Raw genomic sequence first — 26480 nt, forward strand, 5'->3', positions numbered from 1 at the left:
TTCAAATATGAATAATTATAGAGTTTATGATATAGTAAATATATTAATTACTAAATAACTAATATAATAATAACCAAAATATTAAATAATATTTTAATACTAAAATAAATCCGATTTTCACTCCGATTAATCCTTCCGATTAATCCCTGATTTCCGATTAATTCCTGAATCGGTAGCTCAACCGATTAAGTCCGATTCTCGATTTCTGTAACACTGCATACAGATACCAGGTACTGTGAACATGAACCAAACAAAAAGTGGAACTCAGGTCCTCGGGTATTTACACACATTTTTACTCGAGCAAGAAGATCATAATCCGAGATTTACACGTGCTGGCCTCCTGCTCTGATACTCTCCAAGATTTCCAGAAAATTGAATGGAGTGCATATAATATACAAATGAAAAACCCGGAAGAAACGAGCAAAAAAGACCACTCATAATGCAATCCTCAGAGAGAAACATGATTATTTTCGTCAAAATAATCTACCACTCAGCCGCAAACACAAACCAGGAAGCTCCAAGCAATTGCATGATGCACATATAGCTTATATAAGGAAATCAGGCTATGCTTCTCTTGCCAGACTAGGTCCTTTTCCTTGCAATTTTGCAGACATCAATCATAGAGAATAAGTTATCTCAGTAATTGATGGTCGGACAAGATGATCCAGAGTAGAGCATTTGGCATTAAAATTCTTAACAAGATGATCCATTCATGAAACTTAAATGAAAAAGCTACAAACCTTGATGGTTGTCATGTTCATCACTGTTTCCAACTAGGTTCTTCACCATTGACCTGCAGAAACCAGAGAGTGTAAAGCACTCTCTCACGAACCGGAGTTATTAGCTGTGGAAATGGCCGTACTGTACAAATTCAGAAGCTGGATGCCCAAGCTATCGAGTTTTTTTGTTTGGTGGTTGGTGTGTACATTTGTGCAAACTTGGATGGTTATTTTAAATTTAAGCCTATACTAAATTATACTCCCTTCGTCCAATCACAATGTTTACGTTCACTGTTTACACGCATTTTGAGGTTCTTATAAAGTATAGTTCGATAACATTTTTTTTAATTATTTTTTTTGAATAAAAGTTTAAATGTCAAACTTTTTTTCAGGATTTCTTTTTAAAAATATACATTATGAAACTATGTTTTATATGAGTCTTAAAATGCGTGTCAAAAAATAATATAAAAAACTTGATGGGACGAAGAAAGTATGATTTAGTATTTTGAAATTGTAAACCCTTCTTGATGTAAGGTTTAATCTTATGATGTTATATGTTTTATAAAATAATCTAGTTTTTTTTTTCTTAAAACGGTAACACTGGATTATCGATGTTAATAGATGATATGTTAGATTATTTCTCTTAATTTTATTATTTTAGATATTATTTGTGGTTATTCGAATGATTTCGGAAGAAAATTATGTTGTAAAATTCTATTTTTCAGTTAATTATTATTTTAAAATTTTAATTTTACAAATGTGTGTGAGATAGTTTATACTATTTTTTTATTATATATCAATAATTTGTATATCTATTAACTTATATATATTAAAAAAAAATTCAAACACTTGATTTAAAATTATTTTTTACGTAAAAATTATAAATAATACTCCCTCTGTCCCATTTAATTGTATACGTTTCTTTTCAACTGCTCGACACGCATTTCAATGCTCTTATAAAATATAGTTCCGTAACTTATTTTTGAGATTTTCTTTTCCTGAATAAAAATATAACATCCAAACTTTAATTCAGAAAAAGAAAATTTTAAAAATAAATTACACAACTACACTCTACAGGAGCATTAAAGTCCGTGCCGCGTCCCCGTCCCCCAATGTATACAACTCAGGGGGACGGAGGGAGTATTTATAATTTAGTCAGACAATAATGCGCAATTATTGTAGGTGTCAATTGTCATGTACATATTCATAGCATATCCAACCACCGTTGAATCCAGCAGGGTGTTTACTAACCTTTCGTGTCACATTTTATTTTTCGTTGTTTGACTAATAAAAAATGTTTTGACTTTTACGGTAACTTGTTGAACTTGCTTTTGCGTGTCGGGTACAGTCTCGTTGAACAAAATGTCAATATGGTTTCGTGAATTTTCTACCTGTGGACGAGGAATATGTTATCGTGTCCACACATAAATATTCCGTGCGATAGCTCAATTAGTAGTATCTTTTTTCTCATCTATAAAGCTCTCTTTTGTCTTGTTTTTTTTAGCTTCATACGTAGTTCATACTAAGCTTCATTTTTACTTCCGATAGGCTTATATTATGAGCATCTCACGCCCGTCGAATCCTGTTGATTGATTAATTCGTATAATTTGTTTTATACAGGAACGTAAAATTATCTATTAATAGTTATAAATTAAAATAATTTATTTTATCCTAATCTGATTCAATAAATTAATAAAATTTTATTGATTTAATAATCATTTATCAATATAGTAGTCATGAATATAGTACTTTATAGAAATACACCTATGGGATCGGATTTTGAATGGGTGGGAAAATGTTGTGTTTAATAATCAAAAGCCAGATTGAATTTTGATTTTGATCAAGTCGAGTCGAATGGTCGGTCTTTCACAAAACAGTTGCGTCCATTTATATCTCAAGATAGATCGAACTGAATTTTACAAGGGTTTCCGCACGCGAAGCGCAGCCAAAATTCTCCAGTTTTATTAAAATCTGATCGATCGTATCAAGCTGGGCTTGCTTTTATGTAAAATTATAAAACCCATTGATGGCTATTCTCTGGATCCAGCCTCCAGTACTGTTTAGAAGATCAATATTCATGCCGGAAACGTTAATAATAGTTCTCTTGTGATGGAATTTCTATTTACTCCAACTTATATTATAAAGTTCTTATAACTAAACTATGTATATGATAATAAAATTTTAGTTAAAAAGTTTTGGCAATGATATCAATGACAATGAACTCATGAGAATTAGAATCGGGGCTGCACACAAAGTAGTTGCCTGATTACCAGGTTCACCTTCTATTTCAAAATCAAAGATCAGAATTTGCTTTTGCAATTCACAACAAGATGCATCTCAATCAGACAAACCAAGAGAAGAATTTACATTATGTAGTATAGAAATGGGCAGAGACAACTTAACTCTCGTCATTTTTACCATCACGGCTTTTCCAGTATTCTGACTCGAAATCAACAGGGTATAGGTCAGCGGTAGATGTGGAAGAAGCGGTCCAGGAATCATGGATTGACAGGCTCTGGACAATGCTTGTGTCACTGCTCGATGGATTTGGCTCCTTTATTTCATCGGAACCTGTTTTTTTACGTAATTGGCTTGCATCTGAAATAAATTCTTCAATTATAGCCCCGCCTTCAAGAATGCTAACCACTGAAGACATAGGTGGCCTAACTGATGGCATGACATCAGCACATAGAAGAGCAACATTGATCATCACCATCACCTCTTCTTCATTATAGTCTGATTCCAGTTTCTCGTCGACTAGCTCCATAAGATTCCCCTTCTCCTTCAGATCAAGGGCCTTCAAGTATTGTAGAAGAGAAGATTTAAATTTTGGAAACAGAAATAAGAAACCTAAATGATTCTCGAATGGAATGCTAAGATTACTCGTATTAGTGGATAGACAGGTATATTACACTATGCTTAGGCAGTAGCAGGATTTTTGAATATAAATTATAATGAATCAAGATGATAAAAAAAAATTGTTTAAATTAAATGCTAATGAAGGTACCCAATCAAGAAGATAGAAGGCCTCCTCCTTTGCCCTGAAACTTGTGTTGCTCCTCCCACTTACTATTTCAAGGGCAACAATTCCAAAACTGTAGACATCTGCTTTGTCTGTCAGGTGACCACGCATGGCATATTCAGGTGCCATATACCCACTGGAAAAATTAAAATTACCGAGTACAGTCACAATACATGTACAAACTTTTTCACCGGATATATATACTCTTGCAGAATAGCAATAATCAAATTTAACTTCATTCGATTTGTGCATAGATAGGCTGGTTGAACGGCAAGTTATTATAATTGTTATTTAATGTTTTGCCCAAGTTTATTAACTGCAAACACCTTTCTATAATATTAAAAGCTACGAAGGAGTAATTTCTTGGATTAGGGCCTATTATACACTAACAGTAAATGAAACATGGAGACTCACTATGTTCCAGCAACACGAGTGCTTATGTGAGAATTTTCTGCTTCATCCAGTTTAGCCAGACCAAAGTCAGATATCTTGGGATCAAGATCTTTATCAAGAAGAACATTTGTGGCCTTGATATCTCTATGGACAATCTTCAGTCTTGATTCTTCATGAAGGTAAGCCAAACCTTTTGCTATACCAGTGCATATCTTGTGTCTTGTTGACCAATCTAATTTTAGCTGAAATTCTTTGGGACCTACAGACCATATGGTAATAATGTAATAATGTAATGATATATTTCCAGTATGCAAGTTAATCATGTATTGAATGGTACTGGAAGTTCAGGACCAAAATTTACCAAATAAAGCTCGGGCAAGGCTGTTATTTTCCATATATTCATACACCAGCAGTAACTGGTTTCCTTCAATACAACACCCATATAGCTTGACAAGGTGCGGGTGTTGTAGTGCAGAAATCATGCCTATCTCATTAACAAACTCACGATTCCCTTGCTTAGATTTTGAAGAAAGCTGCTTCACGGCAATTACAGTTCCGTCCAATAAGAGTCCCTTCAGTTTATAATGAATTATTTGGTTAACCCAACGAGAGTTGCATTGAGAAAGCTTAATACTGATCGATAGTCAGAAACTAATATTGACCATACCTTGTAAACAGGACCAAACCCACCTTCCCCAATTTTATTTGCCAAATCGAAGTTATTAGTTGCAGCTTTGATTTGACGCAATGTAAATGAACCAGTACGCAGATCTAGGCTCTTCAAATCTGTTGAAGAACCGAATTAGGTGACATCACGAATAAGATATGATATGTTATCCAATCTGTGACAAACTTTTAGCTAGATGTAAGACAGTTAAAACGAATTTATTAGTGCATAAAGTCATGCAGATCCCCGGGACTAGCAAAGTTGAAACTGTGAATGATGGATATTAATTATAAAACTGCTATATATTTGATAAATGAATACCTAGGTCCATTCTGTCTTTTCTCCGTAGACAGCCTTTCCACCAAAGAATACCCAAAACCAAGAAAACAACAGATACCGCTGCAACCACAATTCCAACAACAGTGCTCACTGATATGCTTGCTCCTTTACCCGATGGTGGAATAAAATCTGAATGTCATAAACTTATAATTAATGTCATAGCAATAGCAATTCACAGTTCACAGCATCCATTCCTTGTCCACTTTTCTTTAAAGACTCCTAATATTTCTAATATGCCAAGAAACCGGCAAGAGTAGCCTATATATTTGAAAACTTTAAGCTTCTCCGTGGGGGCTGGTTCTGGGAGGGGAGAGGATCGTGATTCCCGTAACCGGGATATATTTTATTTGCCCCATTCCCCAGGGGAATAATTTTTTATCCCCATCCCCATCCCATCGGGATATTTTTCTTCCCCGTCCCGTTATTATATATAGTAAATAATTTTGCAGAAAATATAAAGTGCACCACTGTGGCTGGGGCCTGTAAATGGATCAGATATCCAGTCCGATCCGAGCCTATATAAATGGATATTGGTTCGTTGAAAAAATAATCCTTTTTTCTTTTTAATAAAAAAGAACTATAGGAAATATCTTTGGAGTTGGGACAAACTGAAGAATAATCAGTATTCTGTAAGACTGTTTTAACACCCTTTTTTTAACTCCATTATCTCCTATGCACTATAAATATAAACAATTCTAGAATTATATAGTAGATCAGTTATAACTCCAAGTTTCTATTCCTATCAATTTCTTGAAGCTATATCAGTGAAATTAAGGAATAACTACAAAATAGAATAAATTTGGACCTTCCATCCTGTTCATGAAAATCATTGTTTTATAAATGTAGCAGAGACAACCTTAAAGATTGATACTTCATCAGCATAAGCAGGAAAAAGAAAGTTGGCTAAATTTACTGCGAGGATGAATTCCAGTTATATATGTTTGTAATGGAAAAGGAACTCAACAAAAAAAGAATCCCCGCAGAACTGGTATTTGTTATAATTTAGGAGTAGACACGTGATCATAAGCCCAATCATAAAAGAACAAAACTGTAAACTTAAAGGGAATAGTGATTTACCAGGATTAACAGAGATAGCTGATATCAGAGGACCATATACACCTCTAACAGGGATACCTGTTGTCCCTTTTCCAGCCCAATACAATCGAATCTCCAAGGTACTGCTGTTTACGACCACAGTAAATCTTTTTACAACTTCCTTTTGGACCCCGCCTGCTTCAGCTGCAATATTAAAATCCTTTAGCATCAACTTTCCCTGCAATATAGAGATGATGCTCGTTCAGCAAATGATGGTTGGATTTCACTTTATCCCTACTGTTGGAAAGCAGGTGCTGAGAGAATTATACGCCTGTTTATCTGAATAGATATAAATTTTAAAATCTGTTGTTCTAGCATCAGATGAATACTAAACTGTCTGTCTTGATGTATATATTATTTATGCTGATGTCTTAAATTAACGGCTGCTAGAGTCTCTTTTTTCTTGCCAACCAAAGGCCATTATTGTAAATTAAATAAAAATATCCATTAGAATTTGAAGTGGGACTATTCAAATGCAGATATAGTTTCTAAGATGATAAATACATATCAGCCTTACAAGAACAGTTAATCTATGTAAAACATCACCTGAATGTAGACATCAAATACACGTCTCCCAAGGCTGCTGTAGGTTTTGTCATCAGTAAACATGATCTCTGCAAATTGAAGCAGTACTGTATAGTTTCCATTAAGTAAACAGAAACCATAATAAGTCAGTGACGTTGGAGAAAGTCTTGCAGTCGTGTACAAGGTGGACAAGTTCCCATAGAGCCTTGAGGTATTTGTCGAAATATATAAATCTTTAGAGCTATTATCATCCAGGAAGTGACCAGTGCTGCTAGATGCCCAGTTAGTCCCACTCTGAGAGAAAATTGAAGGTCCACCTGCTGTATCGGCTTCATATATTGTAATCCCTTCAGTGACTTCTCGTCCACCGCAATTAATATGGAAAGAGTACCAATCTGTACAACAGCACATAATAGAATTCATACAACTGCAAAGCAGGTAAAAAAAATGAGTAAAGGCAAAGCATAAAATACACCTCTTATGAAGCATCCACCCATATTAACTTACTTGGTAACCCAAACTTTGTCACAGTATCATGTTCTTTACTTGGGTTTGCCTTTATTTAACATAATTTCCTATTTCTGTTTCTTGGGTAAGATAGTTAAACTTTTTTACATTTATTATCTAAAGACAAGGTCACTAACATCTAAAAACATTCCCAAGGTGTTATTGAGGGCTTAATAAGACCATAATTTCTATCTTGACAGTCCCACCCCATATTTGGGTTGAGAGTGGATCACTAGGAGCCCATGTTTAGAGCAATAATCAACCTCAGTGTCCAAATCAGATAATGGAGAGAAATATTGGGGGCAGTAGGGTTCGAACTCTCCCCCATTGGAGCTCTGATACCATGTTAAATTACTAGCTCTCCTAAAACCTAAAAAGAAATTAGCACGGACATGTATTATATCTTAACAATTGCATCGGAAGCCGTGGAATGAACAATAATAGAGTATTAAACTCATTGCAAATTCTCAGCAGTATGGAAACAAGTGATTATGTAGAAGATTATCTTTTTTAAAATGAAGATAATTATTTCTCATTCTTCCCAAAATTAAACAATCAATGCAAGAAAGTCCCATTCTAACTTGCCTTTAATGTCAGTGTGTAGGTTGTAGCTGCAAAATAGCCATATAGATAACAGCATACAAGTAATAGATATAAATTTAAAATGACATTAGATATTTAACAGGTCCAAAACAATGTCGAACTAAAAAGCTGCACTAAACATAATTAAAAACACTTACCTCGTGGGCAACGAAAGCTCAAGCATGAAACCATTGCACTGATAAGGAAAACAGAAAGCGATATTCAGAAGCATCTAACACCAACTCTACCATATGGAATATCGAATATTCCATTAAGGAAAAATACAAGACTAAACACAATTGGTCTACCTCACTTAAAATTGTTATTTACAATTAATCATAATGAGAATTTGTATACAGTTTACTTACGATGCATTGCCTTTAGAAGAACTTGCAAACAAGTTTCTGCATGAAAACAAAAGGCACACTCTGAGTATCTCTGCGGAGTTTTGAAATATCTCGACTAAAAAGCAAAAACTTAGATGTTCAAAACTAAAGGAAGTAAACATACACATTCTTTTGTTGACAATGCGAGGTCCCCGAACTTCCTAATGCGAAATTGTTGTATGAAAGATCACTGTACACATATGTGAAGAGGTTGATTTATTATATCATAGAAGTAGAATGAGACAAGAATCTAGAATTTCTGCATATCTAGTATGTGAAAGGCTAAACTCAAGTTAGAATTTTCATGCATTCGGATGATATTGAACAGAATTTAGCAGATAACAGTCATGACTTGGTCCTTGTGCATTTGGTGCATCTCAGCCTTATCTGACATAGGACGTGACCTAAAAGATGCATGACTAGTAGGCCGTTCAATTGATATGATGTTCCAAGTGGAAATTGTGATCTCTCACTAACATAACCAAAAAAACTAATTTAGCTCAAGCTCTTGGATCTCTAAAATTGGAAACAGAAGTTGGACAACAACCTAACTTAAGACACCTATAATAGCTAAATTACAATGCTATATGACCATTTGCACATGCAAGCTATATATTAAGTAATCAAGTAACGAATATTTGTTAAGATGACGCGAATATACTTAAAACAAGAATAACCCCTTTAAGCATAGTGCTTAAATGAGATTAAAACGACAACAAGACATTCTTCTAGGATTCTTCTTTTAGAGCGGTTAAAATCTTAAGTATTTCTAAGTCTGGTTTTTGTATCAACTTCCTTTCATCTTTGTGGCTATATATTTAATTTTCAAAATTTTATAAAAGATCTTTGCTTTAATTGATCAAGCATAATTAATGTTATTTTCATCTAGATTTATCAAGAAATAGTCTTGGTAGGAAAGGAAAAAGGAGATCCAAAAAATAGGTGGTGAAAGTGTTCCTGCCAGTAGTATCATTTTGCACATAAATTCAGACAAGAGTTTGCAGAATTTCCAGCAATTAGTTGGAAATGAGAACTGCAAAAAAGTAAAAGGAGAGCAGGAACTGAGTGGCATGTCCCGCTTATAATTTAATTTTATTTATTAATATAGGAAGCTGCATTTTTATTCTTCCCTCTAAAGCACCAAAATGTAATCTCATTTATAACAAAGCAAGTTCTAAATGTTGAGAAAAGAAAGGAGAAAGTTCCAAATGCAAATCAAGTCATTATGAAAATTAAATTTGGATAAGGGAGAATAGGAGGGGCCAGGAATTAGAAGAGTATCTTACATCTCACTTCCTCCTTTCAGCATCCAATCAGGTACCGGTCCAGATAGCAGGTTTCCAGATAAATATCTATATCAACAAATAATAGAAATGAGCCCATTATTCCAAAGAGAAAGACTGCAGTCTGCCTCTCGAGTTTACAACCCTAATATATCAATATCATTTATGGGTAGCATCATGTGAAGCAATATATAGTCTAGCTCTGACGGATCACACAGTAACTTAAAACCCTTTTAGACAAATGATGACTTCAGACACCCATTCGGTTACAAAGTTATATTCATTGTGGACTATTCATGCCACATTGGTAAGTAAGCGTTTAAGGGAACTACAAGTATAAATGACTAGAATCTTACATGTAGCCAGCTGCAGATAAGCCACTATAAGTTTTTGGTATTTGTCCACTGATTTTGTTAAAACTCAGATCCCTGTAGTCAGAGAAAGATAACATAATGTTGCCATGATATATTTAGTAATGACATCTCACACAAATTATTCTAATAAAATGCATATAGGCAAAAAAGAAATGAAGAGGATCCACTAACAAGATTTCCAGTTTTTCCATTGCACCAAGATATTCTGGTAATGGGCCAACAATATTGCAACTCCTCAATATCCTTCAAAAAAATCGCTGTGAGAACATTAAAATATTTGCACCATGGGAGTCATATTTGATAGTGCAACATACAGTGTCTTGAGTTTAATCAAGCGGCTAAGGGGTGGAAAAGTTCCTTCAATTCCATTTAAGTCGCTGATTCTCCTGAAGATGAATGCAGCAAAAATACATTAAAATCCGCGAGATATTAGAGGTTTACGGCATTAGGAATAAGTAAACTGAATACATTACTCACAAGTCAGTCAATTTGGTCAAACGAGCAATACCAGAAGGTATGGGGCCGTTCAGATTGCTACCTTGAATCAGTCTGCATTATCAAGCTCCAATGTCAGTGTGCATGCATAAAAATTTCAGAAGAGCTAAAACATATATAAAAATGCTGGTATCTGACAATTTTTCAATGTTTGTCCAATTCTGTATGAACTCCGGTATTTTTCCTGTGAGGCGATTATCCACTGCTCGACTGCATATGTGTAGACATAAATTGAACTGCTAATTAATATAGAAACAAAGACAGAACAAAAGGGCACATGATATAAAGTTAAGAACTCACAAGTCCTTTAAAGTAGTTAACTTTGCAAGTGTTACTGGCAACTCCCCAGTAAAATTGTTTGAAGAAAGAAGTCTTGACCAAAAAAAAAAAAAAAAGATAATCAATTAGTCAGTTGACAACAATGACAAGGTTGTTACAGATATACAAGAACAAAGCAGTAAAAACAAAGTCACTGCATCTGCAACTCCTACAATAGCAGCACAAGTGGATGGTCCACGCCAGCTAGTTAGAGATTATAGATATAGAACAGCTGTATGTAATGGATTCTAGAGGCATCTATCAGCTGTATAAAGTCTACTAGCATATGTGTATTTTAGATTCAAGCTGAATAGAAACATTTTTACATCTTCATTTCTCTGCAACTTTATCATGGTTAATTCACAAAACTGACAAAGGTCAAAGAAAATGATATTGACAACAGTAGCTCAGAAGCTTAATATAAACTTCCTCCATCACTAGAACCAATAAGAGGATCCTTGGCACATATGATGCACTTTTCTCCGATCAACTTGTGCTACTCATTTGATGTTACTATTACAGGATACAATGAGCTAATGGGATACAAACTATTACACATATTAAAATTGAAAATAGTAACAAAAAAAAAAAAAAAAAGCCTCACATTCTTTTTATAGCAGGGAGACTTCCAAGTTCTGGGGGAATAGGTCCAGACAGCTGATTGTACTCTAGGACTCTGGCAGAAACAAATTAATAATATTAAAACAGCAAGCAATGCAAAAACAATTGAAATATGTAGACGGAAAGAAACATACAATTGTTGGAGTGTAGTAATATTTCCGAATTGTTTTGGAATTGAACCAGTCAAGCGATTCCCAATAAGTGATCTGCGAAAAAAATGTGCAATTAAAGCTAGGGTAGGGGGGAGGGTTTGAGAGAGAGAGAGAGAGAGAAGAGAGAGAGGAGAGGAGAGGAGAGAGAGAGAGGGGGGGGGAGAGAGAGAGAAGGAGGGAGGGAAGGGGAGAGAGGGGGTACACATACATGTTGACTAGTTGGGAAGAACCCCATTCCGGAGGGAGAGAGCCGTTGAGGTAATTACGAGTGAAGTCGCTGTACCCGCCAAATCAATTTTGATTATCACATCATACAGGAGTGTAATAGAAGAATAATATTGGAATGAGGGTTGAAAAGAAAAGGAAAGAAGAAGACTGCTTACATATCTTGTAGGAACGGGAGTCCAAGCAATTCAGCTGCTGGAAGTCTGCCCGACAGATTTTGCGCCTTCACAACTCTGTACTTGCCAAATCACCCAACTAAATATCACTTGAAATAAAGCAACCCCGACTGAATTAAATAAGAATTTAACAACGATACGATTTTTTTATTCTTTTTATTGGACTGTATTCACTCAAATAATCCGATCAGAAATCTTTACTTATCTGTCACATTATTGTGTATAGAAATCTGTGAAAAAAATTTAGAATAAGATAACCTTGCCCTTACTACAAATAAAATCTTTCATTTCTTATCTTTAAAAATCTTTAATCAAATCCTTCTGAAACAAATTAAACAAAAATACTTTTAATTTTTTTTTTTGACAGAAAAAATACTTTTAATGTTGAAATCATGTATTAAGCAATTCTATGTTACTATTACTCCTGACTCAAATTTTTAGGAGGGAGAGAGAAAAATATTTTTACAACATTACACTAGGACACCTCCAGTCAACGACAATAAAATATATTATTACTTAATTTTAAGAAATCTCTTTTCACAAATTTATGATGATATCATGATACTATTAATTACTTTTATTTTAAATTACTTATTTGTTTTCTAATATACTACATATAAAGTTATATATAAAGTTATACTCGTTATAGTTTTTCCTAAATTTTGATTTTCAACACATTTTTAGTTGAAGTGGTCGGATAATAAAAATTATTATTTTTAATTTAAAAAAATTTATGATTAATAATTTTGATTGCATATTCCTATTTAAAAAATGACATTTTAGAAATATTATTTTCAAATAGAGATCAAAACACTCGAAAGTGTGTATATATTTAGTAACAAATAGCTACAGTTAATATATATCAGTAGCACTCTGTGATTGTTACCGAATTCCTCCGAGTGTTATGTGTATATATATCGGAGAAATATGCATCAAATTTGAAAGACAAAGATAGGAAGAAGAGTAAAAGTAGTAGTAGTTTACATGCTAACAATATGGCAGAGGGTGTTGTTGGAGAAAGAGCAATTACAGGTCACTGCATTCTCCGAACCTCTCACTGGCTTTAACGTCACCCATCCCCACTCTCCACTGCATGGATCTGCACTGAAGTTCCAGTCTCTCTTTCCCAGAGCTTTCCCTATTTCTTCTAATGCTTTTACTGCATTATATATATATCCATCACCAATCAAAATAAGAATAAACTCTTTAAAGCAGTAATTTTATAAAAAGTCTCCGTCTCATGTTTAATGATGGATAACCTCTTTAAAGTGATAATTTTCTCCTGTCTCATAAATACGGGTTTCAAAAATAATAATAATACATGCAACTAATAATCTCGTTTCTAACAGTGTTGTTCCCTATATATATACCTCGTTCAGAGATCACTGAGGAAACAGTTTCAATATTAACGTAGATTTTGTTCCAGCTGAAGAAGTAAAATCCATATACAAAGTTGATACTACTAACCTTCATCATCTGGGAGAAGAGTAGCTGCGGAAGAAAGTGCTGCAAATAGTACTAGTACTAGTATTGCAGATAATGTATGCTTGGCCACAAGCTGTGCTTGTCTGCTAGAGAACATAACTACCATTACTCGATCAGATCAGCCGATCCTATTGCTATATATATTTGCATGAATGTAATACTTGACCCTGAGTTTGTAATCACTGTCAGCAGGAAAGAATGTGAGTGCTTCAATAGTTGAAGAAAAAATGTCTAAGAGTGGACTTTGGGATAGCTTGGTGACTTAATTTCCTCTAATCCCTGCTAATAATTAATTAATTATAGTAAGTTTGAGATTAGGTGAAGTAAGAAACAATGAAGTGATTGTTTGACTAAATTATTATCCGGATGACCTGCCCTTAAACCGTTTACTTTCATCAACTTGATACTATCATATTACATGCATGCAAGGATCAGTACGGTATGATTAATAATTTCCTCTGTATTTTACACATTTTGAGATCATAGCGTCAGACTTTCACTCGATGCTTTGCATTTGGGCCGGTCTTTTTATGGGTTTAGATTATCTTAAAAAGATTATTATTTATTTAAAATATTTTCAATTATTATGTATATGTTATTATTGATTTGGATAATTTATCGAGTGCTCCCTTTCCTATTTGAAAGAAAGTAAATAAATATAAAATAATTCAGTATTCCATGTATCATCAATCAATCATCAATATATATATATAAAGGAGGATGCGGGCGTCTCTAGAATTGTTCGATTCAGTCTTCTGATTTTTCTTAAATTTCGGATAAAAAATATAACTATAATTCAAAAAATCATGTTCAAGAATTCTAAAGGTAATACAATTCTTTTCTTATCGGATTCTAAAAAGTAATACTCTAGAATCTTGGAAAAAGAATCCTTAAAATAATACAATTCTTTTTCTTATTTAGGAATCATAAGGTAATACAATTCTTATTTTTAATTACATATTAATATAGAACTCTTAATTATTTCATGATTCTATTTTAAGAATGAGTTCTCTAATTTTTTTTTAAATAATTAAAAATTACCTGAATTACTCTTCATAATAAGTTAAAAAAAGGATTTTATATTCGATCCTATCCGATTTTATATAAATTTAAAACTCCTGCATCTCATTCTTGAAATTGTGGAAAGAAGCAAAAGATGCAATTTTAGAATTCCACCGGAAGGAAGCGGTACAACAAGAGATAATTGATGAAATATAACAAAAGTTGGCCAATAAAATAACACCCATCAAATAATATTACCCACGACACTGGAACCTAGAATTCCTAGAAGCAAGAACTAAACTGTGGACAATTAGATACTGCCTGATACAAATTGATCCCATTCCACCAGTACTTAAGCAACATCCTTCAAGCTTGGACTGATGTCATGAAATAATAATTGTTCGATTCAATCTTATATTTTTTTTTTTAAATTTCAGATAAAAAATATACTTATAATTCAAGAAATCAGATTTTTTATTTAGGAATCTTAAAAAGAATATGATTATATTTATTAATCATAGATTAAATACAATTTTTATTTAAGATTTGTAAGGTAATATAATTCTTAATTTTGATTTAATTAGTCTTACAATTATTTTTGAATTTCGAATAGAAAATAAAGGATCGTAGGCGCCTATAGAAATCATTCGTTTAATTTTTCTAATTTTTTGAGAGAAAATAGATAAAATAGCTAAAAGATAGTAATCGTAAAAGAGATATAATTCTAAGTATATAAGAAATAGGAATCTTAACAAAATATAATAGTTAAAATTTTTGAAATTTTAAGTAATTAACAAATAAGAATCTTAAAAGAAAAGAGAAATAATTTTTATTTTAGCCGCTTTCCCGTCGAACATAATACTAATAGTAATAGATTTATTTTTAATAGTCATAGATTTGAGATAGTGTAAGGACGTAGTGGGTGTAATAGTGTTTTTATTATTATAGAAGGGAGATAGTGAGAGAAAGTAGTGGGTGTAATAGTATTTTATATAATAAAAAGTTGCTATTTTGGTAATGTATAGAAATGATGGGACATCCAAAAAGAAAACTGCATAGAAATAAGTGGGACGGGGAGTAAGAAATAAGAATTTTAACAAAAATATAATAGCTAAAATATATGAAATTCTAAGTAGTTAAGATATAGGAATACTAAAAGAAAAGAGAGATAATTCTAAACAATTAAGAATTAGGAATCTTAAAGAAAAATATAATAGCTAAAATATATGAAATTGAATATATTTATCCAATTATAATTATAATTCTATCATAATTTAAATGATTCTTGATTAGTATTGTGTTTTAGGGGAGGGCGGCCCAAACTAATTTTTTATCTAAATAATAATAAATTTTCTATTAGTATTATGTTTGACGGTAAAGCGGTTAAAATAACTTTTTATCTGAGTTATAATGTATTTTTTTTATTAAAACGGGACCACTGCTTAAAATAATTTTAATCCAAATATAATCTTTAACTTTATCATAATTATAATAATTTTTTATTAGTATTGTGTTTGATGGTAGGGCGACTCAATCTAACATCTATATTATAATTTTATGTTATCAGTATTGTGTTTGACAAGAGAGTGGCTCAAACTAATTTTTATTTATATTATTATATTTAATTTTATCATAATTATAATAATTATTGATTAATATTGTCTTTGATGGGAGGGCTGGTCAAACAAATTTTTTTTATTAGTATTGTGTTTGACAGGAGAGTCACTTAAACAAATTTTTATATTAATTATAATATTTTTTATTAATGATATGTTTAACAGGAACATGACTCAAAATAACTTTTATGTGTATTGTGTTAGATTTTTATTATATTATGTTTAACGTGAACATGACTTAAAATAACTTTTATGCGATTATAATATTAATTTGTATTAAAATTTATAAAAAATTCACAACGCCGCCGCGAAGCGCGGCTTTATTCACTAGTTGTATATATATAGTGGAAAAACGAAAAATAAATTTTATTTAACTAGTTGCTTTTAACTACTATAAATTATATTTTTGAATGTTGGAGTATCTTCAAAACTAGTCTATGTTAGGTACCAGCTAATATACATACGTATATATATTCTCATCATCTCATGAATCGGTGAATACAATAGTTAAGAACTGTAGGCAGTTGACGTGCAATTAAGTATAATGTGAAGTCAACGATTCGAGTCATCAGTTTTAAAGAATACCATCAGTGGGGGAATGTTTACAGGCTAGAAACTTGACAAAACAATGGCCTCACTGTTACCGGTCATAGATTGTTAGTTCTGGGTCTCTGAAATTGATCAAAATAACAATTAGGACTAGCTTTAAGCTTTTTAATCGGCTTATTTAATTTTTATAATTTTTTAATAAAAATCAATTACAATACTAAAATATATAAATTATAAATTTATTTTTATAATTATATTTTAATATCTCTTGTATCATCTATGATATAAAATTACCCATGTTTTTAATCGGAGTACTTATCACATTTAATCATAAACCATAAGTCATAATTTTAAACCTGTCCAAACAGGCTCTGGGTTTTTTATAGTTTGATATGCTAAATATTAAACGCCTCTGAAGCTGGCTAAATTCTGGATAACATGTTTCATGGTCAAGACAGAAATCATTGGAATGTATCTTAAGATGGATTACACCACAATACCATGTCCCATATAAAATGAAAGTTAGATTCAACCCCCGTGAAATTTTGACAGACCAACGGGAAACTTGACAGACCAACGGGAAACTGTGTCACGGGCTGTTTTCTACAATACCCAAGTTAAACAAATCTTTTCTTTGATTCTATAATGAGTAGTAAACTACAGTTTAGACACAACTAAAATTTAACTTTCTATTCAGTATAAATAAGCAGAGGCCAGTAATTGTTTTATCTTGCTGCTTGCTGTTCTCGCTCACTTTTTTCAAGCAAATCACTTCCCAACCTTGGCGTAACTATCTCGCAATGTTACAGTTCGATTGAAAACCAACTTATCAGAAGTTGAATCCTTATCAACAGTAAAATAACCTGTAGAAAGATATTACAAAACAAATTAGTAGATGGGATAATAAATAACCACATTTATCACAACCAGGGATCAACACTGTAATATGGTGCAAGTGCCTCAGCAGTAACTTATTTCAAGTAATCTAACATCCTAGAACATGCAGCTCAATTTTTTTATGCAAGTTCTAGTTACTAAAGTCAAATTCATAATGCGTCCTAAAGCCGATCCGTCTAAAATAAATTACATGCATAAGATGTCAGTATAAACAAACTTACCCAGTAAGAAGCCATTTTTTTTTTTCTGTCGACATCTTTCATTTATATGAACATAGAAATTTATCATATTGTCATATTGCCCCCAATGTTCTTGTTCTTTTTATGGAGCTTTCAAGGCTCAAGCATATATAAAGAGAATTCTATAGTTCTTGGTTCTTAACAAACTTCCAACATTTTGCAACTCTACCAATGAAGTCTCCTGAAATCTAAATAGAGGGGAGGGGGCTATAACACAATACCAACATGTTGATGTCTATTTCTTTTCAACTAACATTCATCAATAATATTTGGCATTTACCTAGCCTTTCAAACTGAAAGCTCTCCCCGACTGTAGCATTACGAAGTGTAGGTACAGCATATGCACAAGGCATCACCACTTTAGACTGGGGGTTCAAATCACCAAGCCAGTCATCAAGCTCAGAAGGATTCTGGAAGCAATGATGGAACTGTAAGATACCTTTTAGCAATTAACCATAATGAAAGTTTTACATGAAATAAAGGCCAACCTCAGAAAGAAACAATTTGTCAAACAATCGGACTTCCACCTTCAGTGGCTCAACTCCAGGTGAAGGTTCTCCAACCCAGTGAAGAACTCCCTGCAATTGAAAAGAAAATATACACAGAGTCAGGAGTAAATTACAGGAAATTGCTGGAAATCTTTTTAAAAAAATCAACCAAGGATAAACTGTAACTTATCGGCCAAAAATCTTATGCAACTTCAACCAGTGACTGACCTTGGGCTTTGTCTTCTTCAAGGGATCATATTCCGCGCGAATCTCTAGAACAGTCTCCTTGTCATCTCCAAGTATTACATCTGTGCATTTTATAGGATATGCATACCTGGGCACAAAACAAAATTACGGTGTCTACTTTTATAGTTGTGTTACAAAGAGAACTTAAAACAAAACGTGTAGGTGGACCTTAGTAAAACCGTTTTCCCCGGAGCAAGCCCATAGTAGTCCTTTGAGTCTTTAACTCGAAAGTCGGTGTGCTCAATGTAGACAACATTCGAAAAAGGAACCTGCATTGGGAAAACATATGCAAACTTGGTTCTGAAACTTGCTTCAATATTGATGTAATCATATTGTCAACCCCCAGAAGTGCAAAGAGATTCAATTCTATTGTCAATTTAAGCAGTAAACACACTAAACAGATATAAAATTCTATTTTCTGCATGAAATATAAGCTCATCTGCGAATTCCTCTACAAAGTAAACACACTCGGAAGATATATAATCATATGTTCTGCATAAAAGATAAGCTCATCTGAAAGATATAATTTATCATCAACTCTTTGTGTACCATGTTTGCAAGTGCAAGAGGTATTCAACAGATGGTGCCACATTCCACAACAACAAAATTGTAATCGAGATTAGAAAATAAATGTCATAATATAAAAAGCAGCCTCAAATAGACTCTATATGTGTGGAAAAATATTAACTATATACGCGAATATCATCAAGATTTATGTGCTCCATATATTATCATTTAGATGAATATGTGAATTATGACTTCAGTTCAGAGATGCATTCTCACTTTGTAGAAAGAAGATGGGTCATCTGTTTGAGCATCTGGCCATTTCTTTGCATCAAGATCCATCGATGTGCCTCCTTCCATATTGGTGATTACAACCTAATAATTATAAAATCACTGAAAGTGAAAATTCTATGCATACCACAGCAAAATAAATTTCACAATCTACCAAATGGAATATATATATATATATATATATATAGGGTTGCACTCCACACAGAACACTTTAAAAAAAGAACAACACAGAACACTGTCATAACATTTCATTTCTCACAAATAATTATTTGTTAAGGTTATAACTATATAGCTAAACACTAATTAAACTTAATATATGAAATCTAACATCCAAACTCATCCAAATTATTGATATGAAATATTATAGAATCCAGAACAGAATCCATAATAGAATCCAGAATAGAATCATATAAATATATTTTTTGCGTGATTATTTTACATAAAATCATGTTATTTTTAATAAATATTTATTATTAAACATGGTGGATACTATTATCATTTATAATAAAACATTGTTCAGCTTAAAATCTGAATTTAATTCAAGTTTTAGATGAGATTCTATATTTGATTCTAAAGTGTTCTGTGTTGTTCTTCTTTTAACAGTGTTCTGTTTTGAGCAATGGCCTATATATATATATATATATATATATATATATATATATATATATATATATATATATATATATATATAAAATCATACCTTAAGTGGATTTAGTACTACCATTTTACGAGGTGCTGATTTGTTCAGTTCTTCCCGAATGTGGTGCTCAAGGCGGTCCAAACGAATTATACTACAGTCACTGCAGAACAGAACATCATTAGAACTTGGAAACGTGACAATGATTTAAAAAACCATATATGAATTTGCAGGCCCAAATACTGAAATTCAAATATCAACCTTCGTGTTATTCCAATTCCTCGGACAAAAGCATTTATGGAAGTAGAGGTAACCCCTCTACGTCGTAATCCAGATAATGTCATCAAACGAGGATCATCCCAACCATCAACCCACTTCTCTGTCACAAGACGGTTCAACTGGAAAAACAATGAACACTATCATAAGTATCAATCAAGACTAAGAAGATAAATTAAAGACATTTGAATATTTAAGCTCTTCAAAATACCTTGCGTTTTGACATCACTGTATTGGTGATATTCAAACGCGAGTACTCCCATACAAAAGGCTGGTAAAGCTCAAGCGCATCCAATAACCAATAATATGAAGCACGTCGTGTCTCAAATTCAAGTGTGCAGAGCTGTGTCAAACAAATGAGCAAGAATTGCAAGGTAAAAACACGGTGATTACAAATAACACTAGGAACAACAAAACCAAATTAATGCAGCCTCTGAAAACGAGTTCTGTTCCGAGCAAACTAACATTACACAAATATGAGGTTTTTCATGAGCTTTACTATACTTCATCTAAGCCTGATAATTTGGTTCCTATTTAACAAAAACTAATGTAGCAGAAGTGTGCTAAAAAGCCAAAAAGTTAAATATGCTCTACTCAACCAAGTCAAGGTATGTGTGGTCTGCTCTTGCTCCAGGTAGAACAACAAAAATATCAAGCAAACTTTGCTATTTACAAAATTCAGGAATTAAATATGATAAGCTACATGATAGTAGTAGTGTGATACAAAGTTCACCCAAAAATGTTACATACCGAATGTGTGATATTTTCTAGAGAATCCACGATGCAGTGAGCATAATCGTAGCTTGGATAAATACACCACTTGTCTCCTGCATGTGGATGAGGAGTAAACTAGAAAACACCAAAAACATGTACATTAGGTAATCCATTTTATCAAGAAGTTTAAAAAATTATTTTAAAAAGGGCTTCTAACTTGCCTTGATACGATATGCAATGAGGTCATACATATTAAAGTTATCACTTTGCATGTCCTGTTTCATCCGCAGAGTTGCTTTCCCTTCCTCAATCATGCCTCGTTTCATTTCATCAAACAATTTCAAAGATTGTTCAATTGGCCTATCTCTATAAGGACTGTTCATCTTTTTTTCCCTGTACTCTTTGATCTCCTCAGCTGTCTGAAATACGAAGAAAACTGAGTGTTAAATTAATAAGGACAATTAATATGACAGATAAATTATAGCACTACAATGTCTTCACAGACTGTAGAGGTGGTGTGTTACCAAATAAAGAAAGCAGCCATGCAATTACCATCGACATTCCATTCAATTTACAAGTATGAACAAAGATAAAAGAAGAGATCGGCTTTAAATATATTTTGAACAAGTATTAAAATTTTAAAAAATTTATCAAGGATCAACATTGGAGATTTAGGTTCACAGTAGAACAATATTCAGGTAATAATATCCATATAGGTATACATCATATAGTAACCTGATGATCAACATATGCATGGCCCTTCTGTATGAGCTTCACAGCTAGATCATATAGATCTTGAAAGTAATCACTGGTGTATGTGATCTGCCAAAATTCAAGTATCAGATGCTGCCAATACAGATGAGACACATCGCACATCTATCGTAAGAACATATATTACCTTATATGGCTCCCATCCCATCCACTTAACAATTTCTTCTATATGATCAATGTACTCTTTCTTCTCAGCTTCAGGATTAGTATCATCATACCTAAAGTGTCGACAACAATTTTAATTCTTGTCCAGATAAATTCTCATTAAAATTCTCTGTTCAAGAGTCAGACCTTAGATAGCAGCCTCCATTTCTTTCCTTTGCCAGACCAAAGTCGACAAACATTGCCTGGAATCAGATGAAATCAATAGCCAAAAATATACAATGTGGAGTAACCTCCAGGAGATTAGCTAAAATCAAAAAATCGAAGGAAAAAAACAACAGCTTATTTAATATTACTTTGGCGTGACCTATATGCAGATATCCATTTGGTTCTGGTGGAAAGCGCGTCAAAACTTTTCCACCTGTTTTCTTTAAATGCTTTTCAAGTATTTCCTTTGAATTGCAAGCTCTGAGCACAGGTCGATCGCTGAAAAAAACTTCAGTATGCACCTAAGAAAAGCAAGAGTTATATTACACAAGTAACCGATAGAAAAATAAATAAATAAATAAATAAATAGGAAGATTCACAAGCATGTGGCCACATAATCATCAAGATGATGTGTACTAGAGCACGTGAAAGTATTTATGCACCCGTAATTATAGCCATCTTGGACCTCTATGATTTTAAAAGGTAGACACATAATCCTGATTAAGTCCGAACAGAGTCTGGAAACGGTATGTTCTCTTTTCTGGTATTGATCCGGTGATGCCTAGTCCTTTCAATGTGCTACAGAACTGACTGAATGCCTAGTCCATTAAACTGAAAGCATCCACAGTCTCTAGTAAAACTTGATGGACAACATATGATTGAGAGGCATGGCCAACACCACAAGAAGAGAGCATTTAAAGGGGGAAGTAATCCGGTCTTCCTCCCTATATGTTCAGCATGCTTTTAGTATGATACCGGATTCTTCTATGCACTTTTTGGGATTTTTAGGATCTTTTCATTCTTTTATGCGCTTTTTGGGATTTCAGGAGTTTATCATATAAGACCTTAACCTGGTCAGCATACTATATTGGTGTTTAATTCATAGCATGAGAGAATGGAATCATATCACATGCAAGCATGCATCTAGACCCATTCCCTCCATGCTCTCTGCAAGTCAAACTTAATCAGATTTCTTCCGACCTGTAGGTGTCACAAACATCATATTACCAACAAACAATGACTCGTTCATCACTTGCTCAAACAATTTAGAAAGTAACAAACCAATTAGTAGATTATCCACAGCAAAAAGCGAAGGCAGGGATATCACCACTTACTCTAATACAGATATTGGATACTAGAATTCAATAAAAGATGTATAAAGCTCCACAAGGGATCATCTAACCATGGTATATCTACCTCAGATTATTTGATATTCACCACACCGATTTTACACTTTACAGTTTCATGTAAACTGATACAAGCTGAAGACGATAATCTTCAACTGTCTGATGCAGATACTATGAAGAAATAGGCTTACCTTAAAATTTTCATCAGGTCGAGGAAATACAGCATATGGATTCATATCTTCTTCTGGTGGCTTTGGTACAGTACTTTCTTCAACAGCTTTTTTCTCCTACATAGATGCAATTATTATTATTTGAAAAATACGTTATAATAGTAGCATATGTAGATAACTCATAAAGTCACACTGACAGTCAAAAGATATGCAGTTTACTAACCTCTACTTTGACAGGCTTTTCTTTTTTCTTTTTAGCAGGCTTCTCATTATCTGCAGCAGTCTTTTCACCAAGTAACGCATACAATTTCGTATCTATGAGTTGCTGTTACATACAAATTACATCGACCAAGATGCTTAGATGTTTGTCTTGCATTTAGATGAGGTGAGGGGGATGAAATAAAGCAATAGAAAGGCGATTTGACCTTGACAACTTTCGGATCAGCCCATGGCTGTCTCTTCCGAACATGACCAAAAAGTTCGCCGACTGTAGAAGAAAGATTTGCAAACATCAAGTGTGAAGACAATTAAAGATTTACAAACGACTAAATTGAGCTGCCACTATCAAAAATTACAGACATCTAACAGCTCTAAAAAAATGAACTTTGCTTCTGACATGTAATACACATATACACAGACATACATACTATACATGCATGCATATATGTATATAAATATATGTAAAAGCTACCCAGCTTAGCATGTTGCTACACATGCCTCGTAAAACAAAATATTTATCCTAGATTATGTTTTTATCACAAGCCAAATTTCCTTGTGAAAAAAATAATATAAACAGAAGGAAATGATTATCTTAGAGGTCATACAGACAGTTGTGCATAAACTATTCATCTATGTGAAAGATGCTACAAAACAAAAATGCAAAACTCATACCATTTGTTCGATATCTTTGCTCTATTATAGTATTCTTATTCTCTTCAAATATATCATTTACTGTTTTCTCCATGTCCTCCAAAGACACCTCAATTCCTGTCATCAAAAAAAAAAAAAAAAATGAGTGCCACTTCCTAGCATATACAAACAACAGTTCAACAATATAAAATTTTTGAGAACACAAGTATTAGTTATTTATATAAATAGCCTTATGTACCAAGTAATCTGCAAAACAAGGTCAATAAGGGTTTGAACATGAGGTCACTTTGTCAAGAGGACAAGGCAACTAGAGTTCAGCACAAAATTTATGTTTGTTGCATGTAGGATGACAAAACAATCTGATCCGAAGATACCCAATCATGCAATTGGATTTGGCCGAACCTGAAATTTTGGATTTAATTTTTAAACCCAAAAGGGTTTGGATTTGACTCTAGATTTCATGTGTACCAAACCGAAACCCGATTCAAGGTCCAACTCAAACCCAAAGCCCAAGTAATACATCCAATTACATGACATGAAGCCACACAAAAGATCTATTATAAAACAGGCATAATTCCTTTCTTCCATAATCTATTTGAAGCTGGCAACAGTTCAGCTTATTGGGAAGTTGAAAGTGAGGGAATATTCAATATTGCATTATATTTATACTTAAATTTCGTGATATCCCAGAAGCCTTGATACAATAACCAACAAGAAACTGAGAGAGACGTTATGCACCCAGGTTATCTTCGTATTACTTTTTTATTCTATCAAGTATCAACTCATTCTTTGTTGAATAGTATTTGATAGATTGTTCAAGTGCGCTACAGTAGGCCAACCACTAATGTTAAATGATAATCATACCAACTCCACAAGCTTCTTCAAATTCCTTAACCTTCAAAGTCTCGGAAGCGGTATTTGATAGAAAAGCAAAGGCAGCTTCCAATTGGGCTGGGGTTTTAATCTAGCAACATCAAAGCCAAAATAATAAATACTCCACAATAGTACGTTCATCGACAACAAACACTTGTAAATCCTATCTTATCTACTTCCAAATTCAAAACCCAGGCAGTTAGGTTGTAAAATTAAAAGAACACAAATAAATGAAAAGCACATAAACCTTTGAAGTAACGATGTACTGAAGTAGAGTTGGTCGATGCACGAGGGCATTTGCCGGAAACTTAGTAGCAACCTATAATATCCGAAACAAATTACATAAACTTCCTAATTCACAATCATTTAGAATCTACTAGAAGATTAAATTAAAAAAAAAAAAAAAAACGAAGTGTAACTACCGTGTAAATAAGATTCCCAATAGCCCTTTCACATCCTTCAGCAACACCAGCCTACAAACAAAACACAATCACAAAAATTACATACAGCACATAAGCTAATCACAATTAAAGCAGCTAAAAGAAGACTAATTACAAGTATGAAGTGAAAGGGTGGGGTCTACCTCGTCAATTACAGCCAGGAGATTCTTAGTGACTTTGGTATTAGCCACTGTGTTCTTAGCCGTTCTTTCATCTAAACCGATGCTGAGGAAGAGTTGCACTGATTTTTCACTCTCCACCCCCATTTTTGTAGCCCTGAGATGATAATAATAAAACCCTGCTAACACTTGTTGGGGGGGAGAGAGAGAGAGAGGGAGAGAGGGAGAGATGAAAACCCTTGTTGAGCTGGTGACAAAAGAAACAAGTGGAGAACAAATTCCAATGGGCCAAGACCAGTTGAATTGGGCCAACAGATACTCGCACATTTTTTATTTCTTCTGACATTATTAACGGCTAACACTGCCTTGGTTTTTCGGAGTCCATGAGTATATCAATCAAAGTACCATCACAATTTTGAAATTTAATTATAGATAATGTTTTGATTATAAAATATATAATATATAATTTATTATGTATAAAATGGGGTCGGTTACATGTACACAATTGTACATGAAAGGTAGGTGTACACCATCACTGACTTGAAGTTATTAATAGTGTGCATTAATATATAAATCTTCACATCCGTACGGTTGGATCATCCAGAAATATTTTTTTAAAAATGTAAGTAATAATACATGATAAAACGCTAAATGCTAGTACAAGTCAAACCAATAGTTGACTGCTAAACTCTCCATCCAAATAAAATTATTATTTTCTAAAACTCTTTTAATATCATCAAAATATATAAATCTTCACATCCGTACGGTTGGATCATCCAGATATATTTTTTAAAAAATGTAAGTTGTAATACATGATAAAACACTAGATGCTAGTACAAGTCAAACCACTAGTTGACTGCTAAACTCTCCATCCAAATAAAATTATTTTTTTATGAAATTTTTTTTATATCATCAAAATATATAAATCTTCACATCCGTACGGTTGGATCATCCAGAAATATTTTTTTTAAAATGTAA

At 33.1% G+C, this 26480-nt stretch overlaps 2 protein-coding genes across 3 annotated transcripts; both read right to left on the reverse strand.

The window, feature by feature from the left end:
- Nucleotides 1-2963: 2963 nt before the first annotated feature.
- On the reverse strand, nucleotides 2964-13597 carry LOC108227165 (probable leucine-rich repeat receptor-like serine/threonine-protein kinase At3g14840). The gene is made up of 24 exons (XM_017402172.2): nucleotides 13347-13597; nucleotides 12864-13038; nucleotides 11862-11936; nucleotides 11687-11755; nucleotides 11461-11532; nucleotides 11310-11381; nucleotides 10688-10759; nucleotides 10526-10597; nucleotides 10370-10441; nucleotides 10207-10278; nucleotides 10064-10135; nucleotides 9875-9946; nucleotides 9522-9587; nucleotides 8360-8425; nucleotides 8218-8253; nucleotides 8008-8045; nucleotides 6782-7155; nucleotides 6218-6413; nucleotides 5123-5269; nucleotides 4802-4920; nucleotides 4496-4706; nucleotides 4156-4393; nucleotides 3727-3877; nucleotides 2964-3516 (listed from the first exon to the last, which is right to left on the reverse strand). The coding sequence occupies exons 1-24, from the start codon at nucleotides 13468-13470 to the stop codon at nucleotides 3118-3120; spliced, it is 3060 nt and encodes a 1019-aa protein (XP_017257661.1). The 5' UTR covers nucleotides 13471-13597; the 3' UTR covers nucleotides 2964-3117.
- A 3420-nt stretch (nucleotides 13598-17017) lies between these two features.
- Nucleotides 17018-25802, reverse strand: LOC108227167 (glutamine--tRNA ligase, cytoplasmic). Of its 2 annotated transcripts, none has more exons than XM_017402178.2 (23): nucleotides 25527-25802; nucleotides 25366-25416; nucleotides 25191-25262; nucleotides 24935-25034; nucleotides 24092-24187; nucleotides 23626-23687; nucleotides 23424-23525; nucleotides 23222-23317; nucleotides 22053-22205; nucleotides 21886-21941; nucleotides 21722-21812; nucleotides 21559-21645; nucleotides 21045-21242; nucleotides 20860-20958; nucleotides 20321-20452; nucleotides 20095-20231; nucleotides 19918-19996; nucleotides 19185-19280; nucleotides 18570-18670; nucleotides 18384-18489; nucleotides 18156-18245; nucleotides 17948-18077; nucleotides 17018-17394 (listed from the first exon to the last, which is right to left on the reverse strand). In XM_017402178.2, exons 1-23 carry the CDS (start codon nucleotides 25647-25649, stop codon nucleotides 17300-17302), a joined length of 2352 nt encoding a protein of 783 aa, XP_017257667.1. In that variant the 5' UTR covers nucleotides 25650-25802; the 3' UTR covers nucleotides 17018-17299. The 2 variants fall into 2 exon arrangements, with proteins under 2 accessions (XP_017257667.1, XP_017257666.1); XM_017402177.2 differs by having other exon boundaries at nucleotides 19897-19996.
- Nucleotides 25803-26480: the final 678 nt, after the last annotated feature.

Source organism: Daucus carota, chromosome 6 (genome assembly GCF_001625215.2).
Source record: "Daucus carota subsp. sativus chromosome 6, DH1 v3.0, whole genome shotgun sequence".
NCBI classification, from domain to species: domain Eukaryota; kingdom Viridiplantae; phylum Streptophyta; class Magnoliopsida; order Apiales; family Apiaceae; genus Daucus; species Daucus carota.